We start from the raw sequence: 27,363 nt of genomic DNA, 5'->3' as shown, positions 1-27,363 counted from the left end.
ATTTAACTATGCGACTTTCAACCAATGACTTTTGGAAAATTGACGGTGTCCTGATTTTCATAAGAACTAAAGATGTACAAAACTGTTTAATATCAGCGTTCACCATGACATTAAATAATGTTTGTCAAACAGTGATTTTAAAATCAAAGAATTTCAGAGAAGGGAGATATTAGGATAATTAAGCTTATTACAGCCCATATATACAATATATTCGAAGCAATTGGGTAAAACTTTCAATAAACAATAGGGGTAAATAGTAAAATCATTGATATGTTGATGATAGTTATATTTGACATATATATGCTATATTCAGACATTTTTGTCTATGAATAAATGAATATAAAAAACAAACAAGAAAAAGTTAACAGTCTGCATTCCCTTGTTCAACTAAGAAAAACTCAATGATCTAAAATGGTTATCCTTTATCAAATACTGGAATATCTTTTCTATTTATAGAACCAGGGGTCAATATATAGTCCACAATAGGTTGAATTCTGTACACAGTCAAACTGTCCAACACCCATTCTCTAGATGCAGATATTATTCCATGGTTGTCATAAATTTCTGTAAAAAAAGGGGTTACGAAACTTAAAAACATTGGAAACAAAAAATACGAGAATGATGTGATGAATGTTTCATATATTACCACTGCATAAGAAAAATTCAAATTTATGTCATATGATTACAAAAATGAATCCCACAATACAATACCACTATAGGAACTTAGTATCATATATCAGCATACTGCGATTAGAAGCCCAAAAATGTGACAAAAATTTATATGTTACCACTGTAGAAGGAAATAATTAGTTATTTTGGCAAACAGGAAGTAGAAGTCATGTGGTCACGAAAACAAATCCCAAGATTCATTATACCCATATGATGCTTGGTGTAAAATTTCAACAGCCTATGATTTACAGGAGCTGAAAATATTGTTATGAAAAAATGTTTTGCGGAAAAACAGAATGATGGACACAGGTAAAACAGACTACCCCATATAAGGAGCAGGGATATAAAAAAAAGTAATGTCTCATTACAATAGTTAATTTTTAAAACTGATCAAAACTAATGGGGTATTTCCACAGTAATAAAAATCTACTTTGTATGCATATACAAAAAGAATGTTTTCATTACATATTGTACAATCAGAGGAATTCAGTAGTAGTCTTTGTAGGAATCATGCAAATTCTGTTATATGTGATACACCCCAAAAAGGCTATACATTTTTATTTTTGTTGTTAAGTTGCTTTATAGGTCTATATGATGACATGTATAATAATTAGTTCCAATCGGTTTGTTCTTAAGAGATAATCCACAATCTAACAGTTTCCATTGTCTGTTAATGTCATTTACAGAGTTACCTCCCTTAATTTTGATTTCCACAGTATATTCTATGTATTTTTTATCTCCTAAGAACAAGGGATATATGAAAAGCCACATGTTAATTTCTGTTAACTATAACATTTAAAACAAAATATCAAAAACAAGAGGTTCCAAGGAGCCTGAATCGCTCACCTTGTTTCAAATTTGCCTTTCAAAGGCAATAAATTTAACAAGAAGTTGTCTAACAATTTTGATTCCAGAAGTCTTTGGTAGTATTTATCATAAGGATCATTTCAATAATTTTTTATAAGTTTCTTCTAATCTGTCATAGTTTTCATGATATTGACTGAAACTGTAAAAAAAAAAGTCATTTTTCCCCTTTCAAGGACATAACTCTTACAAGGAGTCTTCTGATAACTTTTATCCCTGAAGACTTTTGTAGTCCTAATAATAAGGAGCATTTCAGCAACTAAAAGAATCTGGCGAAGATTAACAGTTTTGAAGATATATGTGAAAAACTACTGTCCGACCCCTAAGTTCTATTTTTAGTAACGGCAGCCATGTTTTTAGACAGATCAAAAATCCCACATCAGTTCAATGCAGGATACCCCAAGAAACATTCATACCAAGTTTGGTTTCAATTGGTCAAGTAGTGCGAGAGGAGAAGATTTTTGAAACGAATATCATTTAAAATAGCAAAAATTGTTGAAAAAGGGCAATAAATCCAACATGGCTTAACTAATGAAAACTGTAATTTAACCAGAGATAGATCTTATCATGTTAAACACTGTTAATTAAACAGAATTTAGCTAAACCTAACTGTTCGGGAGATATATGCGAAAAACTACTGTCTGACCCCTATGTTCTATTTTTAGTAATGGCGGCCATGTTTTTCAACGAATCAAAAATCCCCACATCAGTTCTATGCAGGATACCCCAAGGAACATTTACACAAAGTTTGGTTCTGAGTAGTTTCAGAGAGTTTTGTATGTTTTGTATAATTGTTAATGACGGACCCCAAGTGAGCTAATAAAAATATGTAGGTTTTCCAACCATGAATCACATTTTGCATGATTCTTATCTGGAGTGCCACTGAAGTAGTTCTTTCTCTAGGAGACACTTTATTTTGTTAGTTTATATGACGTTAACAAAGGAAAAAAGTGGTTTAAAGAAAGAAAATGGTTGAAGTGTCATAGTGTACACCACTATCAGCTCATTCTTTGTACTCTCCAATTCTTCAATTCCCGTTGCTGCCCCTGGTTATTACAAAAAAAAAAACAACATCCAATCTTATAAAAGGACAGACAAATTTAGAGATAGACCTCAAACTCATCTTCGTAAACTTGTTACCTTTGAATTTTTTGAGTTCATTAGGTGAAGGGTCTTCTTCCTGTGAGTCATCGTCATAATCAGAGCAGGTCATCACCAGGGCAACTCGATCATCGTTAAGTTCATCCATGCAAGATATAACTCTGCCACCACAAGATATCAACAGATTCTTTAAATCATCTAAAAAAGAAGATATACAATAATTCAAAGACTTTTTTTTTACACTTAATGGAAACAAGAGGCACCTGACAACTTTGATCCCTGACGACTTTTGAAGACCTTATAATAAGGGTCATTTCAGCTACACAAATAATTTTGCTAAACCTAACAGTTTTGGAGATACTTGTGAAAAACTATTGTCTGACCCCTTTGTTCTATTTTTAGTAACAGCAACCATGTTTTTCGACGGATCAAATATCCCACAACAGTTCTATGCATGATACCCTAAGGAACATTCATACCAAGTTTGGTTCCAATTGGTCAGGTGGTGTCAGAGGAGAAGATTTTTGAAAGAAATAACATTCAAAATAGCAAAAAATTTGGCTAAACCTAACGGTTTTTGAGATATATGCGAAAAACTACTGTCTGACCCCTATGTTCTATTTTTAAAAATGGCGGCCATGTTTTTCAACGGATCAAAAATCCCCACATCAGTTCTATGCAGGATAACCCAAGGAACATTCGTACCAAGTTTGGTTCCAATTGGTTAGGTGGTGTCAGAGGAGAAGATTTTTTAAAGACATAACATTCGAAATAGCAAAAAAAAACGTCGAAAAAGGGCAATAACTCCAACGTGGCTTAACATATCAAAATGAAAATTTGACCACAGATAGATCTCATCATGCTGAACACTTTTTCCCGTCAGAATTTGGCTAAACCTAACAGTTTTTGAGATATCTGCGAAAAACTACTGCTTGACCCCTATGTTTAATTTTTAGTAATGGCAGCCATGTTTTTCAACGGATCAAAAATCCCCACTACAGTTCTATGCACGATACCCCCAGAAACATTCATACCAAGTTTGGTTCCAATCAGTCAAGTGGTGTCAGAGAGAAGAGTTTTGAAAAATTGTTAACAACGATGACGACGACAGACACTAAGTGATGGCAATAGCTCACATGGCCTTAGGCAGTTTCTTAGACAAGTTTTACCTAAACTCTTTAAACAATCAAAATTTGTTTTCAAAAAGGAAAACATCAGTGACTGAACAAAATCAAATAAAAATGAGTTAATTGAAATATATTAATAACCCATGCACCACTATCCATGATGTCTTTTAACCTCCTACATTAGGGGGAGATGTCAACAAAATCTACGAAAACTTAAGAATCTCCCCCATCTGCACTTAGAACTTCAGATTTGTGGGAGGTTTTATGGTAAAATTATTGTATGTTCGGTAAAAGAAAACCCCAAAATAATTGATTTTTTACACCCAAAATTTGCTATTACATAAAATTCTCCAAATGAGAAAATGACAATGAGGGAGAACCTTCCACACAAAAGGTTAACATGTATGTGCAGTATCCCTACCCTTCCTTAATGGGCTAAGTAACATTCAACCCACTTCAATATTGCTATACATTTACCTCTCTGGAGTCCTCTGCTGTTCCCTACCACTATAAACTGGATACCAGTAAACAAAGGATCAGCTGAGCTCTCTCTGGCTCTCTTCGGACCATAATGGAGCTTCTCTGTCACAGTGTCACCTTGTATTTCATAGTCAGCCTTAAAAATGATTGCACTAACTTAAGGAATGTTAAAACAAAACTGGACAAGTCTGGACCTGTGTAACCCTCACATAGTTGTCAGTGTATCCCTTTTCTTTTTGTTCATAACTCAGAATTGTTATCTAAATGTACATATATTTGTGGTCATTACATAAATTATATACAAGTAAATACTTATGTCATTGGTTTTAACCAGTTCCTTATCTTAATGAACTTGTATTCTCAATCTTTCAAAGATTAGTAATCAACAACAATAAAAAAAATGGGTACACAAACCTCATCATAAGAAAACCAATTAGATTATATTACTTTTCACCACCTTTAGCCACAGACTTTAGTAAATTCATATGTGTATACATTTTCTTGTGTATAGATGTTTAATTAGCTAGTGCTTCATAAGCTTCAAAAGGCTGGCTGATAATAATATGTCTGTACTATTGTCTGTATGTTGATATGCAATTGTGTATTTTATTTCATGGTTGCACTTTAAAATCAAAATCTATCTGTCTATCTGTTTCCTACCTCAGGTAATAAATGCCCAGCAGTCCTTGAGTCAATAACCCACTGATAATCTAGTATCCAACATTTCTGTGAAATTCCCAAGAAAACCTTGAGTGTTCTGTCACAAACACGACTACCTATAGGATCTGAAAGTATCAGTAAGTTCTAGTTTAATTAATAATAGGCATTAATGGAACCTTTAATGATACCCCACCACATACCGGGTAAAGGTGATAAAATGTTTAAAACTCGAAAACAACATTTTAGATTTTGATGAAATTGAACTTAAACTGTATTTTGTGGTACTTAACAAGTGTCCAAATCTTCATTGAAATTCATTGATACATTGTCAAGTTATCATCTGGAAATCGTCACAAGATCTACAGACAGAAGAACATACGGACAAAACTCAACTTTTCGGAAGGAATTGCATAATACCTCAATGTACAAAGTATCAAATTATCAAAGTATTCAAGAGGCAAGTCCAAATCATTGGGATCTATGATAATTTCCATTTCCAATTAAAAACAAATTTTTTGGGTTGAAACTGAACAAAAGCCAAAAAGTACTGTGGGCAAACCATCCAAAGAATTCACCCATCATGACTTAAATCATATAAAACACTTAAGTAGGATTATCTCATTTTGCAGGTACATTGTATTTTTCTTCATGCACATCTACATATGAATCCTGACTGTCCTTTTATATTTCATTAAAATTTACCAAGAAAAGGAGAAATACTTACAGAATGTATTGACACACTGACAGGTACACCTATATATACCCCAAAATTTTAGTTTGCAAGGTATCTGATGTGAAGTTAAAGGCAAACCAGACCAGTTATAGAGCAAAAAGGTAGGCAAGTCAAAATTCAAAATGTTAAAAATTGGAACAGCATAACTGAGCAACTAAAAATAGATCTATGCTAAAACTCAAACTTGATTGGTATTTTATAGAATAAAATTCTTCCATCTAGGAATAAAAACAAAAGATGACAAAAGCTCAAAACAACATAAAAAGAAAACTACAAAAGGAATATAGTGCTGTAAACTAAAAATGATCTGTATTTTATAGTACTAACATATATTGTAAAGTTTGAAAATTAAAAAAATATTTGATCTGTTCTCAACTTATCATCTCAAAACCATAAGGAGATACATGTACTTGTCAATTTAGAGAGAAAGGATAATACCACCTCACTTCATGTGACAGGATAGAATCTGATGGTACAAGAAGAAAATCTTCTTTCATCAATAAATACATGTACTATGTTAAATCTACCAAGAACCTAAAAAGTTTCTAGAATAATGAAGTTTGGGAGAACAGACATACAATAAATTGTTGGGCTAGATATGCCCGAACTTGTACAGCAATCCAACAAAAGGGGAAGTTAATATCAGAGACCAACCAAAATAGCTCACAACATATGCCCCATCTAAATAAAGCAACTAATCAAATTTTAAATAAATCCATCCAATAAGAGTCAATATAATTGTGACAAAATTCAGACAGACAGAATGACAGAAAAACAATATGATTCCAATATACCTCCTCCTCAGGCTCCTATTTGAGTGGAGGTATAATATATTTATAATTAACTAGGCATATATTTATCAACCAACCTGTCTTAACTATGACATGGGTGACATCTTTGCTGAATTTAGTAGTAAACTGACATTGGTTAAGAACTGACAGTTTCTGTAACTCTTTCTGTCAAAAAAAAAAGATATACACGTATATTAATAAATACCTTACATTCATAAAGTCTCTTCTTTATTGCCAAGTTAAAAAATGATGAAAAATAGTTGTGAACATCTCTGCATTGTTCATAGTCACAGATACATGTATAGATTGTGAAAATATGTATGCATTAACTTCCAGAAACTTGAAAAGGTAAGTTGTTATATACTGGTACAAAACTAAGTCAAAAATCTTACATATACTGTGTATGTATAAATATTATTTGCACATGGTACAACACATCAAACCAAAGGTGCATACCAAGTTTCATTTTGGTATCCTAAAAAATTACAATTCTTTATAAAACAAGAAGTTAATTGCAACCAAGCCAATGTTTTACACAACTCTTGATAGCCAAGCTGTTATAAACAGGGCAATACACATCATGCTGCAGCTCCATCCCAAATTTCATGCTGAAGCTCCAAACCAAATTTGAATCATTCAATAAAGGGTAGCTTAGATTTTGTGACAAAATTATTGGACAGACCATCATACAAATGTACAGATATCAGAATAACTAAATGGCATCAATGTCTGAGGGCTTAGAAAAATCAGCTTACCTTGTCTGATATAAAATGAATGATCAGCCAGCTGGCAATGGCCTTTCTCATAAATTCTAGCTTTCATAGTGCCGGGACAGGTATCAAAAAGTGCCTTAGTTTTCGAGTTTAATGGGCCTAGAGGGTATATGGCTATATCTCAGTATGTCAATGGAAAGATAAATCAATGCAGTTTTTGAATATCATACTTATCAAAGTGAAAAATAGTGAAGTTTTCTGTTATTTTGCATTAATTAGGGTAGGGGTCAAAGATCAATCGACCCCAATACACTTTGATAAGTAATTTAAGGGAAATCATTTATTGTAGGTATAAGGAAACAAGTAACATGTAAAGGTCACATGCATAGAATTTCAAAAATGTAAAAAAGAACTTTTTCCGACAAAAGTTGACTATTTAATCACAGAACAAAATTGATTTTCTGTTGTACCAACAGTTCGGAAACGCAACAGGTTGTCCAGAAAATGATTTCGTGTTTTACAATTTTTGTATATAATTACTAGTTAAAATATGTGAAAATTTGCAACTTCAAACATATTTTGTAAAGCTCATGCTGCAGATCAAATCGAGAATGTTGTGTTTATTTTATTTGTTATTCAGTAAAGAATACTTAGATATACATTGTAATATTCTACTATGACCTATTATCTCTAAATCATTGACAATGCAACCATTTTTAGGGGCATTTTATTCTGTGATTAAACAGTAAACTTTTGTCGCAAAAAGTTCATTTTTACATTTTTGAAATTCTATTCATGTGACCTTTACATGTTCTTGTTTTTGGATACCTACAGTAAACGATTTCACTTAAATCACTTATCAAAATGTATTGGAGTCAAATGATCTTTGACCCCTCCTCTAATTAATGCAAAATAGCAGAAAACTTAACCACTTTTCAGTTAGAAAAGAATGATATTCAAAAACTACATTGATTTATCTTTCCATTGACATATAACATAGCCGTATACCCTCAATGCCCATTAAAATTAGAAAAATCCTTAGTCGTCCAGAGCACTATCATAACCAATGAAATATTTTTAAAAATTTGACCGCAAAAAATATTGCAGATGAGATATATTTTTACAGTACTACTTTATTCCGTTCCAGAATAATTCTTCACTCATATCAAGGTCAACTGGAGTAATGAGGTGTAAGATCATGGACATTGCCATGGAAACACAAGGAAGAGAAACTTTAATTGATTACTACAATGATTTTTAAAATGATACATTATTATTGAACTATTTCAGACATTTTCATATGCGGAGATGCATTACTAGTCTCAGAAATCTTCTCTTTGTCTAATATGAGCCTGAAAACCATTTTAAACCTTGTTCAGCCTAAATGGAAAAGGCAAAGACACATACCATCTGTGGAGCTACAAGCCCAGTTGAAACCAAGACCTTCTGTATCTTTCTAGAGTCTTTATTACTGTTAACCAATGGTGATAATATTTTCTGCCTCTTTCTTTCCATAACAGGTGAAAGCCTTGGTGAACTTTGAACTAGAACTGTTTCAGATTGTTTTGAATTGACTTTTGAACTTGGCAATTTTTCATTGTTTTTGACATTTTTACTGCTAATCTGTGATTGAGTGATAGATTCATGTGACCTTTCACCCATATCATTCGGTCCAAGTTCAAGGTCATGCTTTCTGAACTCATTGGTGAAGTCAGTGTCTTCTGCCACAAGGTCAACTTGTTGAGGTGAAAGAGGGGGAGGAGACAATGGTTGTGGACTGTTAAACAACTCCTCTTCTGATTGGTACTCATGAATGATATCACTATCAGGGCCATCTGGATCAGTCACATCAATGGTATCTACACGCTCCACTGAGTAAATAGATAATGCAAACAACATATAAATGATGATACATGTACATGTACTGTTAACTTATCATTTACACATGTTATTCAATGTAAGAAATTCTGGTGAATAAATGCAGCCTACAAAGTACATGTATACTGAAACCTGTCAATACCAAACCCAGACATTTTTTGTTTTTAATTTTTTACCAAGTTATGCTCGATAACCAACTTTGGGGCAGTCTAAGCTTCATGAACCACGAAACGTTAACTGCCCTAAAGTTTGTTATTGAGCACAACTTGGTAAAAAATTAATAACAATCCTTAAAAAGTAATTTCTAATCAATAAGAGTCAAAATTAAGATTAGTCTCTTTATCAAGCTTTATTTAGTTTGGAATTATTTGAATTGTGGACAGCGGAATGATCCACTTTAATGATGTCACAGTAACAAGTTAGTTTATGGAAAATTACCTATCTTACTCAGATGAGAAATAAACAATCAAATTAAACTATTTCAAAATGATTTCGATCCAACTATACACACTTTCTTAATAAACTGTTTACTCAGTTCCCTCCTTGAGATTGACGATATTTCTTCCTAGGCAAAAAAATATCTCAGTAGCTACTAAAAATATTTAAAAGCCATTCATTTATCCAGGGATGATTATACAAGGTCAAGAAACAAAGTGGAAATTGGTTAAGTCAGAGGTAAATATACAGTAAAAAAAATTTATAATGGTCAAATGCAGATTTGAAATAGCTGAATCTGCTTAAAAAATTTTAAAAAAATATATGTCTGATATCAGTTTGTTTGTTTGTTGGAGTTTAACACCCGAGCAGCAATATTTCAGCTATATTCAGGCGATGAACATGAAGTAGATGATAAAATGAACATGAAATGATGATGAAATGAGAAATGGGATGGGACACAAGGATAATGGGGTCGAGAAATTTTGATTGCTACTGGAAATAGGGAGAGGTGGGTAGGGTCAGGCAATTTAGCCTCCTGTGGCGGAGCCCTATGGTTCCTACTCCGAGAGAATACCACAGAAGGGTTTTTTAACATGCGAAGAACGTGGCATCTTTCCCAACACGGTGCACCACTATAGTTTTCGGTCAGGTTTTCCGTATTGTAGCCTGACAACCCCAGCATGTAACATACCAGGGGTACCCCATTCCACCACCTGGGGCACACAAACCAATTGCTCTGTGGGCAAAGCACCCTAGCCCCGGGCTAAGGTTCTGAGCACTATTTAGCCACCTTTTACGACAAGCTGAGCGCTGTTGCTGGCCTATTCTTTTGACACCCAGACCTGCATGAGTCGTCAGATTATCAGAAAATCTGTTGAATTAAAAAAACATAATCTTCACTACATCAGTCCCAAGTCCTAAAATAACAGTCAAGACAGTAACTAACCTGTATGTGAATTATTCTTTGCCTTTGGAGTACCATTTCTGTATGGGAAAAAGTTATTTCAATTCATCCTCAAACACTGTATATGATTTATAAGGTCAAGAATAATATCACAAGGATTCAAGTTTAATAATCTAATACAAGTAATTGAATAATTATTCAACATGAAAATATAATATTTTATTGATGAGTGTGGTCATTAATAAGTCGTGCACTATAAGTAATTCTAAAAAAAATAAGACTACCACATTGAAAAGTGAATAAGTTCCAAACTACAGTGGAAATATGAATTAGTGTTATTTATTTTGAAAAGTATGAAATGGTGTCCAGCTTGTTTATCCAAAAATCAGGAGCATAATGTTTATACAGCTTCAACGTTTGTTACCCCTTAAAAACTGTATATGCAAAAATTGTTTATTTCCCACAATTATGATTTTTTTTCTGCTTAAAACATATAGCTATTCAGGATTTGTTGATACAATCTGTCCTATTTCTGTGCCAAATCAAGTTTTGATCAATTAAGCTAAGGGTACATTGTATTTCTTAAAACTTACGTACACAAATGTCCTTGTGAACTAAAAATTAGAGCCAGTGAAAATTGATATTCTACATTTGAATCTTACCCTTGATTTGCTATGGCCAGTTGCAGCTCTATCTCTTTCATTTCTCTTTTCATTCGTGCTAGATCACTCTCCAGTTTATTTCTTTGCTAATGAAATAATAATGTACATTAAGATAGATTAATGTAAAAGGAAATAACTGAACAGTATACCAACTTAAAGAGGTAATTAATGTCAAGAGCAATCAGACATCATACATTCTGTCACAGGACACTTTATTCTATCTACTAGTGTTACATTCAATGCACAATTAAAATCATTTAACAAATTTTGTGACATGTGCCTTGCTGAAGGCTGAAAAAATGGCAAATATGTTTGGACAATTCCAAACAGATGGCAAAGCCTCTAATATTGTTTAAAATATCGTCATTGTGAAGAAAACTTTAACTTGGTAGAAACAAGAAAAAAACTATGAGCAATGCTCATTAACTTGATACCGCCACTTCCTGTTTCCTAACATGCACCTTTTGACCTCCTAATTGATTTGCAGCAAAATCTAAAATAGGTGCACAATGAGAGTATGTAATAAAGATCCAGTGAGTGTATCATTAAATTCCATCAGCAGGGAAGGAGGGTAATGAACAAGAGATATGCATTTGGAAAGAAGGAATTACGAACACCCCTATCCCAAATACTTCCGCTTTTGAGAGGGATATAATAAATGGAAATGAACATCTGTCAGACATATTGTTACCTGTGTGTTTATTGGTTCACTCTGACTGGAGAATGCTGATGATGATGTGTTGTCAAATTTTTTGCTGTCTTCTGATGCTATGAAGAGAACAAGAATTTATAGTTACAACATAAACATGATAAAACCATTATTCCCCTCTCTTCCTTTTGCTGTTGGAACCAATTACCAAATTCATGTAAAAACTCCTTCGACCACCAGTAATTCTTGAACATGTAGGCACTTTAGTTATAAGCTATGTAAGATTTCACTCCAATTACATTGGAGAAAGTGCATGAACAAACTGTAGTGATAAAGAGTCAGATGAGCAAAAACAAGGTTTGTTGCCCCTTAAAAACTGTATATGCAAAAATGTGTTTCTTACAGCAATTGGATTCTCATGTGGAAAATGACTAAAAGACTTTCTGCTATTGCAGGTTTATAAATTAGAACAGAGCTTTTATGAAGATAAATGTTTTATAAATTATCAATCTTGATTACAATTGTAACCATATAATTAACTCTGGGTATTGCATAAACTATTAATTGGTGGAACAGACCTGTCACAAAATGAAGAAATATCAACATTTGGATAAAATTCTCACCATCTGAAAGATCGCTTTCTTCATCTATGATTCTTTTTCTTTTTGTCTTAATTGCAACTACATCATCATTTTCATCTGAGCTGTTATCACCATGGTTACCAGGATCAACAGTATCAGGGTCATCTTCAAGGTAATCAAAATGGTTGATACGATCAGATCTTATCAAAACAGCATCATCTTCTTCTGATTCATCTTCATCCTATAAGTATGTTGATGATAAAATATACTTCTCAATTATCATGTAAACCCAAATCTGAATTCATACCATAAAATATCAAAGATAAATATTAAGTATTAAGCAGAGTCTGGAAATCAAAACCTAAATGGATGAAAATAATTATGATACAATGCAGCTTCAATTTCTCAATAAAGATCATATCACAAAAAAACATTCAATTATAGAATCATGAAGAGCCTGGAATATTCCACATTTTTGGCCACAAGTCTGAAAATCAATACAAAACTTTGCTTTTGGTTTCATATACATTTACTAATTGCAAGATACAGAAGTACCATGACTACAACTGAAAAATTTCTGGGGCTGTAAAAAAGCTCTTATTATAGCTTATATAAAAGTACATTATTCTTACTAGTTTATTTTGATGCTGCTCTTCCATACAATCGCCTATCAGGTCAGGAAGTGGAGAACTTGGTTCAAGATCAATAATACACTGGTCCTCTTTAGCTCTCTGCTGAGAACATTCCCCACGTTTCTTCTTGAAAGAATCCCATTTCTTTTCCTTTTTCCTATCCTGATTCTTAGAACGGTGACTTTTTCTGATGTGACTGAAGATACCATTTTCTTCCATAGGAATAGAAGACCCAGGTACATCACTAATGTCAGGCAATGAACTTGAGATATTATCACAATATACCACCTCAGATTGATTAGTAGAATTTTTCACTTTTTTCTGATTTTTCTTCATATTTCTTTTACCATTATTTTCTGAGTAACTAAAAAGCTTCTCTGAAAAATTTGATTCTTTTATACTCTGATATTTTTGTTTTTCATGGAGAGTGAACACCCTTCCTTCAGTATCTGTAATTTCGATATCATCGGGATTGTCTTCAGAGAAGTCTAATTTCTCTTCCACTAAAGCATCAATGGGTTCCTCATCTGATATTTCAGTATCAGCAATATCATCCTTTATTAAACTTTCCAATTTATTTGGTATTACTACAGGTTCATCACTATCACTCTCAGTTTCACCTATAACACAGACATTGTTAGTACTCTGATCCCCTACCTCTGAACTTTGACCTAATTTTTTTTTGCCATAAAGTTTCTTTTTTGTATTCTTAGGTTTTTGAGGTGAATAAGTGAAGGTAGGGGACATTTTCTGCCGTTTTAAGTCCTTTGCCTTCCTGGGGGTCAACTGCACATTTGATTCTTTAGATAAGAATTTCTGAGAACTTTCTACACATTGTTCTACAATATGACTCTTCAATCCTGATGAATTATTTACCTTTACACCAGAATCATTTATTGTATCTTGGCTAATTTCACAGTCAGTAGGACATGGATTTGGTGTTTTAAGGCTTGATCTATAAGGCCTTGTTGACTTGACATCATTCAGTGGTATACTATTACAGATCCTATCCACAATACTCGCATCCATACTATTTTGGAAATCTGGATTCTTTCCTTTCCTTGCGAGACCCCTCTTAGCCTTCTTTTTATTGTTGGTCCTTACTTTTGGAGGGCTTTTGTCTGGTTGATCATCATCTACATTCAGTCTTGTCATATCAGTATCCTGCTTGTTTACAAGTGAATTTTTATAATCACAACCATCATCCCTTAACTGTTCATTAATAGTTCCATTAGAACTTCCAAGAGCAGGAGCTCTTATAATTCCATTATATTCACTGTCCTTTCTATTTACAGCAACATTTAATACTTGACCTCCCAGATCTGTTTCTCCAGTCTCAAGTAAAACAGAGTCCATTGTTTCTGATGGTTCAACATTCATATAAACTATTCCTTCTGGATTTTGAGGAATAGCCTGTGACTCATTGTCAAATTCTTCTGAATCCATCATAAATATATCCTCAGGAGATGCGTATGTCTTTTCTCCACCTTCAAAAGACCCTGAAAGATTCATATGAGTTTGCTCTTGTTTTTCTCGCAGCTGTCTTTCAACAGATCTTCGTTTTTTCTCCGCAGAGTTCCTAAGATTTAATGTTCTCTGAGAGACTAATGTTGGTGTTAAAACATCTTGAGAATCAGAAGATTTCACAACCGAGTCCAAAGTATCAGAGACCATCTCAGGATCCTGGCTATTTCTTTCAACATATGTCCCTTCAAGACCTTGATTTTTGTCTTTCCTACACACTCCACTTAATCTCTCTGATCCTGAAATAACTATTGGTGTTCCCTTGATTTCATTATTGTCATGCTGTGAAATCAGTTCAATGTCAGAATCAAACACCTCATGAGCGCTCTCCCCTACACTGCTTTTTAAGTGCTTCTTTGATATCAGCAATTGACTTGGCTTCAAAGTGTGACTTTCCTGTAAGGTATTTTGAGACATTTTTGTTCCCTTTTGGTTTATTTTGGGCTCCATCTTAACCTTTAAACCTTTTTCAGTAAACAGTGATTCAGTCCCTGGAATGAAATCTAAACTTTGACTTGACACATCAATAGTAATTTGCAAATTATCTTTCATCTGAGTGATCTCAGTTGCTTTAGGCTTACTCTTAGTTATTTCATTTGGGATTAAGATAGAAACACTTTCTTGGGAAGTAGTGTCACTCGTTGCTTCATTATGAAAAGATTTGCATTGTTTAACTGATATCATTTGGGTGCCTTCAGCAAAATCCTGAGATGAATGAATCTTAGGTATTCTTTTCCTATCATTAGGTGAATCCAACCTGCAATTGTCCTGTGTTTCTAGAATTACTGATGCTGCAGTTCCAGATGCATTAGACATATTGCTTGTCTGACTAGCCGTTTTTCTTTGTCTTCGTTTACTTCTGGATTTCCTTACAGGATTACTATCTGAGGAGACTTCAATTGTTGAGACAGAGGACTGGGTTCCCTTTGGGTTACATTCTAATGTCTGAATTGCTGATTGGCTGTGGACTTGACTGCTTTTGTTTTCTAATCTACTTTGGCTAAAACAAACTTTATCTTTTCCAATCATTTCATTATTGAAACTATCATTCAATGTTTCTTTGTGGTCACTAGCAAAAGCTTCATCCACATCATCCAAGTTAGTTTTGTTGTCTTTCTTACAGTTGTGTGAAACTGCTGTCTCCTCCATCATAATTTCTTCCTCCACACTTTCTGGGACAATCTGTATGTCTGTATCCTCCACATCATCACCATGGACTTCAGGAATATCTTGTGTGTTTTCTACACAAATCTCAGATGGGAATGGACATTCATGGTTATTAACATCAGACAAGTTTTCCAGCAGTTGTAAGTGAATGATTGGAGATGAGCTATTATTTGACCCCTGATTGAGTTCAACAATATCCTGCATCCCACTGGTCTTTGATTCACCAGTACCTTTAAGTTCCTGCAGTTTATGGGTACCAGTGAAACCTGATATGTCTGTTGATTGTATACCTAGGAATAAAATATAAAATGTGTTTACTTAATCAAATATGTATTGACTGTATATTTATAAATGATATACTGTCTCTGTAGGGGCGTCACTAACATTACTTTGTTTTCCTTGCTAAAAAAGTCATTTTTCGTATAAAATTTTGTAGCAGTTTTAAGACAATTACAGTCCACGGACAAAAACTTTGATATACGAATTCAGCTCAAACTATGCGAAAATGATTGTCAGTTTTTCACATTTTCCTGTGGTTCTAAGCCTCAATGTTTATCAGTTTTATATCAAGTCAGTGCACTGTTATTGTTTATATAGAATGACATACTGATGCAAAATCTTCTTTTGGAATGTGTAGGCATAAATGTATCAAAAAATATTTATTGGCTGTTAAAACAAAATTTTATTTCTTTACTCCCCTTGATTTTAATCTCTAGTAATGAATAGTAGCATATTTCAGTGATCATAATGAGTCTTTGGTGTCTGTCCATAAAATAACAGTTTAGTCCTATATACCTATGTACCAGTAACCATGTTCTAGGTTTTATAGGGAACTTCAAACAAACATAATATTATCTTTGGCCTAAAATGGTCAACCAAAGGTTTCACTGTAAGATTTGGCATGCAGTTTATCATAAATTCAGGTTCAAAAAAAGGTCTTGAAAAATTTAAATTTTCATTTTTTCATACAATGTTTGGGCAGTGCAAACATTGGTCAGATGTTAATGTAATACAAAAAAAAAAACACAGCAACTTGGTCTCACAAGCAGAATGACTTTAGCTTACTCCAACTTGGAATGTTTTGCACACATGAAAAGTCTAAGGTTTTCATACAGCACTGTACAAACCCTGTGATGGTTCTTCAAATTCATCCTGACTTGGGTTGATATCTAAATCTTCTGTTCCATCCGTGTCTTCATCTATAGAAAATATGAGATTATATTTAAAAATGACCCTTTATACATCTAAGCACTCTTTATTTCTTGCCATTAATAATGCTTATTTCATCTAATAACATAGGCAAAATTGCAAGATATGTTTTCATTCATTGTATGTTTTAAATAATATGGAAACATATGTTTAGGACTAGTATAGAAAAAATATTTTTGTGCATTAAATAATATATGAAATCACATATTTTTTTAAAATTATGAAAATCATACATTTCATATTTGAAACTGTATTGGTAACATACAATTACCATAGGATTTTTATTCCCTTGTTTTTCATGGTAGTCCTAAAAATATGAAAATCATACTTTTCATATTTGAAACTGTTGGTAACATACAATTACCATAGGATTTTTATTCCTGTGTTTTTCCTAAAAATATGAAAATCATATATTGCAATTTTTCCTGAGTAGGAAAAGTTAAGGAAGATAATAGCACATCATTAAACAAGTGTATTGTGAACTTAAAGGAAGATGATAGCACATCATTAAACAAGTGTATTACGAACTTAAAGGAAGATGATAGCACATCATTAAACAAGTGTATTGCGAACTTAAATCTAAGGCCAGCTGGCTGGATGATAAAAAACATTTAATATGACACAACCTTTCTTAGGGATGACAGAAATATCTAATAAAAATGACAACAAACAACCATTGTTAGTCACTTTTCTAACTTACTACTGCACTTCCATGTAACTGAGGTAAAAAGGGTTTTCAAGTTCTAAGTTCAAGAAGTACTAATCTGAACTAAAATGTAGAATGTACTTGAAAATGCTGTTTTATTAAAAAATACATGTATTATTACTTCTAAAAATGATTTGTACATCAATACAGTCCTTTTATAAAATTATTCCTATTTCTTCAAATTCTATTTCAATCTTAAATGTTCATGTACTTGTATTTCACATTCTTAGAAGCCAATTCAGAATGTAGAAGTATCCTTTGAGCCAGCATAGACATAAAGACATAAATTGTATTATTCTGTATGATTTGGTTGTTTTGTCTACATCTTGAACAACTAGATATTTTGCCATTTTGCATCATAGGGCAATGTGATATGAGCTAGTGATTTGCTGTTTTGTTAGGTTGTGTGATTGTGATACATGTCGATAAAATCTGATTGCTTGATAGCAACTTAAAGATTATCCTTACAAGTTACATAGTTCTCCTGTAACAACTGGTGATGTCGTAGACAGACCATCACTAAAATTTCTGCCATGGCAACTCACATTATTCAATTTCAACATCATAACTAACTCACCAAGGCTCCTTTGTTATAATGTTGAAATTAAGGTAGTAGAGCTGAGGTGTCTCCAAAATTTTCCCATAACTCAATTTTCTTAAAACTTTACCATACAGTAAACAGGAAGTAAATTGATGGAATACATATACCATCAACCCCAATGATTTTGTTGAGGCAATGTATTTATTGGTAATTTTGGTATTATGTAATATCAATAAATCAAAACATGTCTCTATCTACAGTATTAAAGTATACACACCTTCCTCCTCTTCCCATACAAATGGTTTCTTCTCTTCCACTCTAGGTATTTGCTTTTTCACAGACATCTTCAGTTTTGGTTCCATTGCCTCAACATTTGGGCAAATATTCTTCTGAGCACTGCAATTTAAAACTCTTGTTTCCTTAGGTAGCATTTTTCCACGATTTCTATCTTGCAGCATTGGAACTGATCTACGAGATTGCCGAGGTGTTCCACTTATTTCTACATTGCTGTCAGCAAATGACACAGATTTTCTTTGTTTTGAAAGAAGCAGATCAGCTGTAACACTATCCTGTGAAGTTTCAGCATCTTTATCCATAGTTTTCAGAGCATCTTGGGTACATAAGAGCAAATCAAAGTCCTCAGCAGAATTAATATTTTCCTTTAACTTTTCCATGTTTTTCTTATTTCGATTCTCCACCTCTTTTGCCTTGTTAATTTTAACAGCCATCTTACTAAGTTTTCTGCTCTTTTTACCAACAACTTTAATACCATCATCACTGCCAGGTATGATACTGACTTGGCTGTCTATTGAATCAGCAGGTGTCAAGCAGGCCTCTTTATCATTCCTGTCATACCTGGCATTTGATCCAATGGTTATTGTTTCACTAGACTTTATCTTCAATATAGGAGTTTTAAATGAATTTATTTCACTCTGCTTGGAGATGTCATCATTAATACTTTCAGTTGAATCCATCTTTTTCATATCCATTTCATTCTTCATACTATTAGTTATTGTTTTGGTGTGATCACCAGTATTTTTATCCCAGTATACCTCCTCTTCAATGATGGGGTCTGCACAAACACTGTCTCCATGGAGATTTTGTTCACCACCTTGCTTTTCTACAATACTGTCCATTCTTGTAGACTTTGGTTCATTGTCACCTTTGAAGTCTAGCTTTCCTTTCAAAGCATTATTATGTTTCTTTTTCCATGGTTTTGACCTTTTTGATTGAGGTAATACAGGTGTTTTCTGACTTGATTTAAACTCAAAAGGATCAGCTTCCATCTCCAACAAATCCTTTGGTCCTATTTGTAGCTTTTCAAAATCCACATTCCTATCCACTAATTTGCTTACACTTTCATTAACACTTGGTGGTGAAACCTTCTTAATGACTAATACTCCCTTCTTCTGACAAACAGATGTAGTTTGTAATGCTTCCTTACTTTTAAAAATTCTCTTTTTTTGAGTAATAACAGGTTGTAATTCATTTGCTTTACTGTGTGCTATTTCATTTTCAGGTTCAGTAAACTGATCAGCCTTTGAATGTGCTTGATTGTTGGCTGACTTGATTGTATTTTCCTTATTTTCATACCTATTTTCATTACATTGTTTTCTGTTCAGGAGGACCCTCTCTGATGGTTCAATTAGTGGTTCAGATATGTTATTATCAGTTCCATTATCAACTTCAAAATTATTTTCTTCATTTTCCTCTCTGTTACTTCTTTTAGCACAGTGCTTAGTGTTGAAGGATGTGTCAGTACATATTGTTTCTTCATTACTATTATTATTTCTCAATTGTCTCCCTTTCCTATTAATGTCTCTAGTTTGACTTCTATCTTCAGGTAGAATACAATCACTTTCCTCCAGGGAGTTATCTCCTCTTTGCACAAAGTTTTCATCAGTAATGTTTTCATTCAACCAAGAATTGACTTTGCTGATGACTTGTGTATTACTTGGTTTATTTTTCTGTCTTCCATACGTCCTTTCTACCTTTTCAAACAATGTTTTATCTTTAGGTTTAAACTCCAAGGAAGAGTGAACACTGTCTTTTTCTTGACTTAAATCATTTCCGTCTGATGCTTTTTTGGTAGAGTGGTCCATCTGTACATCAGGAGTCTCAGTTTTTCCGTCTGAATAAAGTTGGTCATGTAGTTTCCAGGCTTCTATAATTATATCTTGGTGTTTATCTGATTTATTGCCTCTCTGTTGCAACACATGTACAGGTGTCACAGGGGAATCATTAAAACTGAAATTATTGTCTTTTCCAATAGGACTTTTAGCAACATCCTCAGGACTGTCTTCATAGTAATTCACACTTTTTGAGCCTCTTAATGAGTAATTTACCTGTACATTAATGCCTTTTCTCTTTAATTTGACATCATCTTTTGGGCTACATACATCTTTTTGTACAGAATCTTTTAATTTTTTTTTATTTCCCCTTGATTTTAATAGGTCACCATTTTTGTCTAAACTTCTAGAGCTCTTGTTATTAGTTCCTTCTACTAGTTTCATACTAAATCCATCTGATTCTGAGAAAACAACTTCATTACATAGGTTCCTATTCTCTGTTTTACCCTGCTTTTTATCAGAATTCTGCTTGGTATGAGTAGTGACATCTTTATGGCATTGTTTTAAATTGGCACTCAATTCTCCCACTGCCTTACTAGACTGTCTACTTTCAGCACCACAAGACCCTTGGTCCAGGTATTTTAACAACTCATCCTGGTCTTCTGTTATAACACCATGACTACCTGACAGAGTTTCCTCCCCTTGGACCTCCACATTTAAAGATTTTCTTCTTTTACTTTGTCTTAGGTTCTGTCTTGTTTCTGTAGCCTACAGAATGAAATACACAAATTTACATATTCACTATAAATGAACCATCACTATTTTTTTTCTTTTTTTACTGCTAATCTTATAAACATGTTGACTGTATTTTTTTATAGTTTTCTGAATTTGGTTTTTAATTCTCTACCAAACTAAGCATCCCACTTGGTTTTAAAGGGCAAACAAACAGGTTTTTTCTAACAAGTCCACTCTAAATATTAAGATATAAAATGGTATTAAAGAACAAAATGTATCAGAAGATTTGGGAGATGTTGGTATTTATTAACATAAAAGAGATAAACAATTATGACAGTTTTTGTACTGTAAAATAATCCAATGTATATGAATTGTCCATAGCATTATAAGAACACCTTCTACTCACTCAACATTCAACACTAAAATAACTATGCAGAGTTATCTCTTGACTTTTCTTATATTGGATCAATACCCATTCTTGTAACATGAAATTGGTGAATTCAAATAATAATATGGGCCAATAATATGAATAATACATTATTTGTACACAAAAAATGGACCACTGACCCATGCCTCCGTATCTTTTTGGGTCATTTTTGCATTTTTATGGCCAATGGCCCATAACCCCATCCCAAAGTGATCCCTACTATGGCACTAAAATAATAATTTCAATGTTTATAAGTGTTTGAACAAACAAAGTACATGTAGAAATATGATTTCTCTATATCAAAGGTGTTAACTCTCCCACTTTAATTGGAAGCCTCACGATATTTCATCATAAATTCAGGAATCTCCTGCTGCCTTGCCCCTCCACCTGAATTTTCAATATTTTGGTATATCATCATTCACAATGATAGGGAAAAAGGGGGAAAGTCAAGAAGCTCAGAAGTGATATATTTCAATTTTTGACCAAAACAAAAAAAAAAAACAAAAAAAAAAAAAAACAGCTGTTTCTTTTTAAATTCATTCTAATGTTGTAATGTTTGAAAATAAAGTGTCAAGATCTTATGACAAGTAATTGTAGAGAAAACTGATATGAAAATTAGTATGAAGCAGAGTTACAAATAGTAGCTTGCCCACCAGTTCGAGACTGGCTATTTCTTGGCAGGGCTGGCTAATTTTAGCAAAAATCTATAAAGCCATATAGTAAATATATTGAAAAATTGTATTCAGGACTGGCTAGAATTTGAGTGAGTTTCCTACCCTGGTATAAAGAACAGTATACCCATCCTATGGAACAGGGGTATAATTATTCATTACATTATAAATTTTCTAAAAATCCATGACAGATTTCTAATCATCTGGTTGAAATTCTTTGCTTCAAACTCAGCTGAAAAACTTAATTTATAATTACTTAATCTATACCTTTGGTGATACCATAATTTTCCTTTTGGTTCCTCTTGGGGCTTTACATGGTAATGGTTCTGGTGTGCATGGTGTCAAGTTCATCACATGAGGGCCTCGTGGAGGGGAAACTACAATACATAATACAGTTTTACTAAATGCATGTGTGCACTTACATGTATATAAATTTCACAGGTTTTGTCAGTTTGTGCAGCTCATAATTCAGGAAAATTATTTGATCAACATAGAACTATGGTGAGTGTCACATTCAAATAATCTCACAAAATAAATTCCAAAATAATATTATACAAGTTCATTTATGGTACTACAATTTGAGTTGTATTTCTGAATTTACAAAAAAAAAAAACAAAAAAAAACTCCATTTAAAGTCCTACGATGATAATAATATTCCTTTATGCACATCTACACATAAAATTTTATCAAAAGTCCCTGAGAAGTGCTGGAGGAGTTAAGTATACATGAAATATAAACAGACAGACAGACAAGGTGGTTCCTATAAACCTCCTAAACTATGTTTGTGGGGCTATAATACTAAAATAATAACTTACAAAGAGATCCAGTATCTTCCTGAAAAGCGTTTATCAATTTTCTCACACCTTCCACCATGCTGTTTAACTGTGGTCTTTCATTCAAACTCCTAAAAAAATAACATAGAATTTGTATACTTGTCTTGAATATAAACAACTTGCTGAGAAATGTGTACACATGGCAATACAGTGAAATCTGTCTTAACTGAACCTCTTTCAGGTTGTCAGTTTGTACACTTAACAATAGTTAAAACATGTATCTGAATAAATATGAAGGTCTTTACAAATATTTCTTATAGCCATATGAACAATTGACCCAAGTTTTATTGAAATGGCTTAAAAGGTTTTGGAGTAATTTTATGAAGTATTGGCGATGTACAGATGGACAGCACTATGCAACTAAAATTTTCATTATATATCAATAGAATATTTTCCTGCCAATTATCTCCTCCTTGAAACTGACTTTTTTAACAAACACATAGAATATTGTCAAAGATTATATTTAAATAATTTAAAGACAGTTTTTATATATTACATAATATCAAACACTATTTGCTTATTAAAAATACATATAGTCCAGTACATGATTTTGCACGATGACAGAAAAGAATGCTCCCTGAATAGTATTGATCCAACTTAAGGTTTACAAGAGTTTTACAATTGAACAAATAAGTGAAATATTGCAAAAGAACTGTTTGATTTCTAAATCATTCATTACTCACAAACCTTTTTGTGATAGGAGCTTTACAGAGTGGACACGGAACTGATCTCTTTTTCTCAAGGAACTCAAGAATACAGAACCTGTCACCAAATATACAATAAGACAATCACAACATTAAATGAAAAACCATTAAAACATGAGGTTGCACATTTGGTAATATTTAGTTTCCCACCACTATTATTGTAATTCAATGAGAAAGTTGATATTGGATTGCCACCAAAATCACTTACATGTACAATAAACAGAAATGTTTTATTTAAAATTTATGTATAATATAGGGTAATAAAATGTTTGATCCTCCATATATTGGCCCTGAATTATGTCCAAAGACAGTTTTATTTGGTCAATGATATATATAGCTGTATTGGGTTTGATTTTGGTCAGATACACATAGCTGTATTGGGTTTTATTTGGTCAATGATACACGTAGCTGTATTGGGTTTTATTTGGTCAATGATACACATAACTGTATTGGGTTTTATTTGGTCAATGATACACGAAACTGTATTGGGTTGAAGCTGAAGCTCTCTTTGTCTTGATATTAAAGATGATACTTTTTCAGCTGAAACATGTTTTTTTTGGTATCTGTTTGTGTTGCTTCAAAATATAATGAATCAACTGAATGAAAACATGATACATGTACATCCACCTGCACTCTTTCCTTCAAAAGTCAATAAATCAGACACTAATAAAAATTACATAACAATTTCTATCATTAAGAGATTTGTCATTAAGCCAAAATTATTTTACTGTACAGGTGGAAGAATGGATAGAAAGACAATGGTATTGTACACCATCATACGAAATGCAACAATACAAAATTTTGCAGGTACAAATGTATATATACGTGTTTAGCTTACCTGCAAAATGGATGATCACATTTTGTAGAGACTGGGTTATTCAATAAATCGAGACTGAAAAACAAGAATATAATGTTAATTAACAAGTAAAATATGAACAAGCAAGACTTTTAATACCATCAGAACACTTGAGTTTACTTTCCATTACTGTAAACCTACACGTACTTCTTTCCCTACATGTAACTCTTCCATGTTAGGGTTTCCTTGTTGCTCACTGAAGACCAATGGGTGGCCTTGAGCTGACAATTTTCATCCTGGTGGGGTTGTTGTCTTTTTGACACACTCACTATATCCATTCTCTTTAAATGGAAATGTTTTATGATTTTATACAGCAGCTGTTCTATTTGAGCATTGACTGTATCATCTGTTTTGTCAGTTTTTCATTTTATTATATTTTAAACTTCTCTACCATTTAGTTCCCTTGGGAACATATAAAATTTCAATGGTCTTTAGAAGATGTACAATATTTACAGTGTAAAGATAATGTGTCCACGAAGTACTAAATGGTAGACTTCAAAAATGAAAAATGCTAGATTAAGGTTCAGATGTACATTGTATATGTATATACCAAGGACCCAAAAAAATTCCCCAAGACGGCAGAAAACATGTTTCTCACACATTATTTTTTTCCAACTCTTGTAATATCAATAGATGTGAAAAATCTTACTAAGCAGTTCTATGGCTAACTTAATGTATGACCTTATGTTTCTTTGCAAGTGTTTCAGGTTTCACCACACTTTTTCTTTCAAATTTAGCACACTATCAATCCTGCTGATGATTACATGCCAGGCACTGATCTTTATTTGCCATGCATGTGTGATCAAATTATGAAAACATATTACAATTTCAAAATTAACAATTACCAATGTACACATATTTATAGAGTGACTTGTTTTTTTTTAAGAGATTTAAACATTTACTTTTTTATTCTTAATATTTGCTTAAAACTATGTACATCTTTATTATTAACAGACTGAGGTGTTATCTGCTCTTTATAGCTGTCAAGGGTTGTACACTATACTGCAGTGGCAGGTAGGAGGTTCAATAAATGACTGACATTCAGTTCTTCAATTATATTGAGGTTAACTGGGGTAAACAGGTGTAGGATCAGGTGAAATTGCAATGATGCCAAGGGAACAGAAACTTATAATCATGTGCATTACATAAAGGTATTTGTTGAAAGCAATATAATTGTTTCATGCAAGTAGCTTTAGGCAAAATGATTAAAAGTCTGCGGAGTTCAAGGAAGCTTGCCTTCCAATTTTTACATTACAATGTTGGTAGATTTCATTGTAATTAAATAAACAGGTAATTGCACGTGGCATGATAATAAAAAGGCTCCATAATCAAATACCAACATGATTAATGATTAATTATCATTACGTACTAGAGACATTGAGCTGTAATTAAATTTAATTGTAGTTCTATGCTAGAAACTATCAACAACAGCATTCATTAAAACAAATAATGTTTCTACAGAAGTCACATTCTTTAAACTTACATGGGAAAGTTTGAATATTTAGTTATAAAATAACCAGGAAATAAACTATACCTATTATCAGGGACTTTATATATACATTTGTACACTCCCTGCTTTTATACATAAATTATGCTGAACATCATGGAATTTTTTTATCAATAATTCGAATAAATTTACATGATTTTCTTAATACGTTCTTTGCTTCAAGTGTTTTTACAAAAAATAATGTGTTGCAGTTTATTGATACAATGTGTTTTTCTGTCGTCTTTAATTCCCGATTTAATGCAACAGAGGGGGCCTACTTTTTTAATATCATTTGAAGTTTAGTACCTTCCGGTCCAGATGGGCAATTTATGGCTGATCATCAGGAAATTTTATATGCTAAATATATACTATTTTGCAGGTTCAAACATAGGCAACACATGCTGCAGAGTGACTGTGAAAAATGGCTTACGAACATGCCATTTGCATGTAACACAACCAAATGACATGGTGAATAATGGATCAGCATTTAGGAATCCTTTTTATTTTACATGAAAGAACCTTTAGAAAAATAATTCTATTGCAACCTATAAAGATGAAAAAACTTTATTGCATCAGCATAAACAGCTTTAGCATTTACAAAAAAAAAGAAAAGCTATACATAATCAATCATACAGTGTGGAATAATAAGTGCAGAGAGCAAAACTGCACGTAATTCAGGTATACTGTAAATAGTTATGAAAGTATAGGAGTCCTAATAAAGTAATATTAATTTTCTAATCTTCCCACCCTTTCAATTTGAGTACATGGCTTGGGTAATCATTCAAGTTGTTTTATAAATTATCTTTGTTGTTTAAACTTTCTTAAATATAAACTGGTGTTTTATCTCCCAGAGTAGTTCTTAACATTTATTTAAGTATTTGTTTATGTTTATCAAGCATTTATATTTAACTCCATGTGTTTATCAATGATTTATTCATCTTTTTTTCTACTTATGTAAATTGCTCTTTTTTAAATATTTTTTTTAATAAGTTTACCACAGTCATCCATCTTTTTTTTTTTTAACTTAAAAATACAAATTTATGTAATATTTGTAACTGTATACAATATTTAAAAAATGTATGGACACAATATACTGTGGCCAAAGTGACTATGGCCGAGTGGTAGTGTGCCCAAAACGACTTGCATCGTATGGATTAACTTCACTTATGTCATGAAAAGTTACAAGTTCTTATAAACTTGTATTTTAGACTGATTCCTGCATGATAAATCATAAAATTTACCATATAGAACACTCCAAGTTTTTAGTAATGGAACCTAAAACTTCTTGAACCTTCACTTTCTTCTCCATACTAGTGATGAATGTATATATATGTACCAGTTGATGTCAGCTGATCGTCTGCGTAAAAATTCAGCTAAAAATTTTCATTTTCGATACATACACTTCGTCTTCAACAAATATGACAACTTCATTCGAATGTCTGGGGTTACTTTTAACTCTTATGAGTAGAGAGAGACAGATAAAAGGGCGTCAAAATATTTACATAACCAATTTTGCATATCCCGCATTTTTTTTTTTGTAATTCGGAACACCC

General features: G+C 32.7%; 1 protein-coding gene across 1 annotated transcript; it reads right to left on the bottom strand.

Annotated features, from left to right (window-relative positions):
* Positions 1–269: 269 nt before the first annotated feature.
* LOC148603399 (uncharacterized) lies at positions 270–27,363 on the bottom strand. The gene is made up of 18 exons (XM_088551855.1): positions 27,052–27,363; positions 24,307–24,360; positions 23,452–23,526; positions 22,747–22,835; positions 22,199–22,308; positions 18,307–20,866; positions 16,701–16,772; positions 12,883–15,863; positions 12,293–12,491; positions 11,712–11,788; positions 11,021–11,106; positions 10,401–10,438; positions 8,546–9,009; positions 6,503–6,590; positions 4,902–5,026; positions 4,239–4,377; positions 2,674–2,832; positions 270–564 (listed from the first exon to the last, which is right to left on the bottom strand). Exons 1-18 carry the CDS (start codon positions 27,117–27,119, stop codon positions 416–418), a joined length of 7,533 nt encoding a protein of 2,510 aa, XP_088407981.1. The 5' UTR covers positions 27,120–27,363; the 3' UTR covers positions 270–415.

The sequence above is a fragment of the Perna viridis genome, chromosome 11 (assembly GCF_037379345.1).
Source record: "Perna viridis isolate PV_CMFRI_1.1 ecotype Kerala chromosome 11, ASM3737934v1, whole genome shotgun sequence".
NCBI lineage: Eukaryota > Metazoa > Mollusca > Bivalvia > Mytilida > Mytilidae > Perna > Perna viridis.
This window is presented reverse-complemented; position numbering and strand designations above follow the sequence as displayed.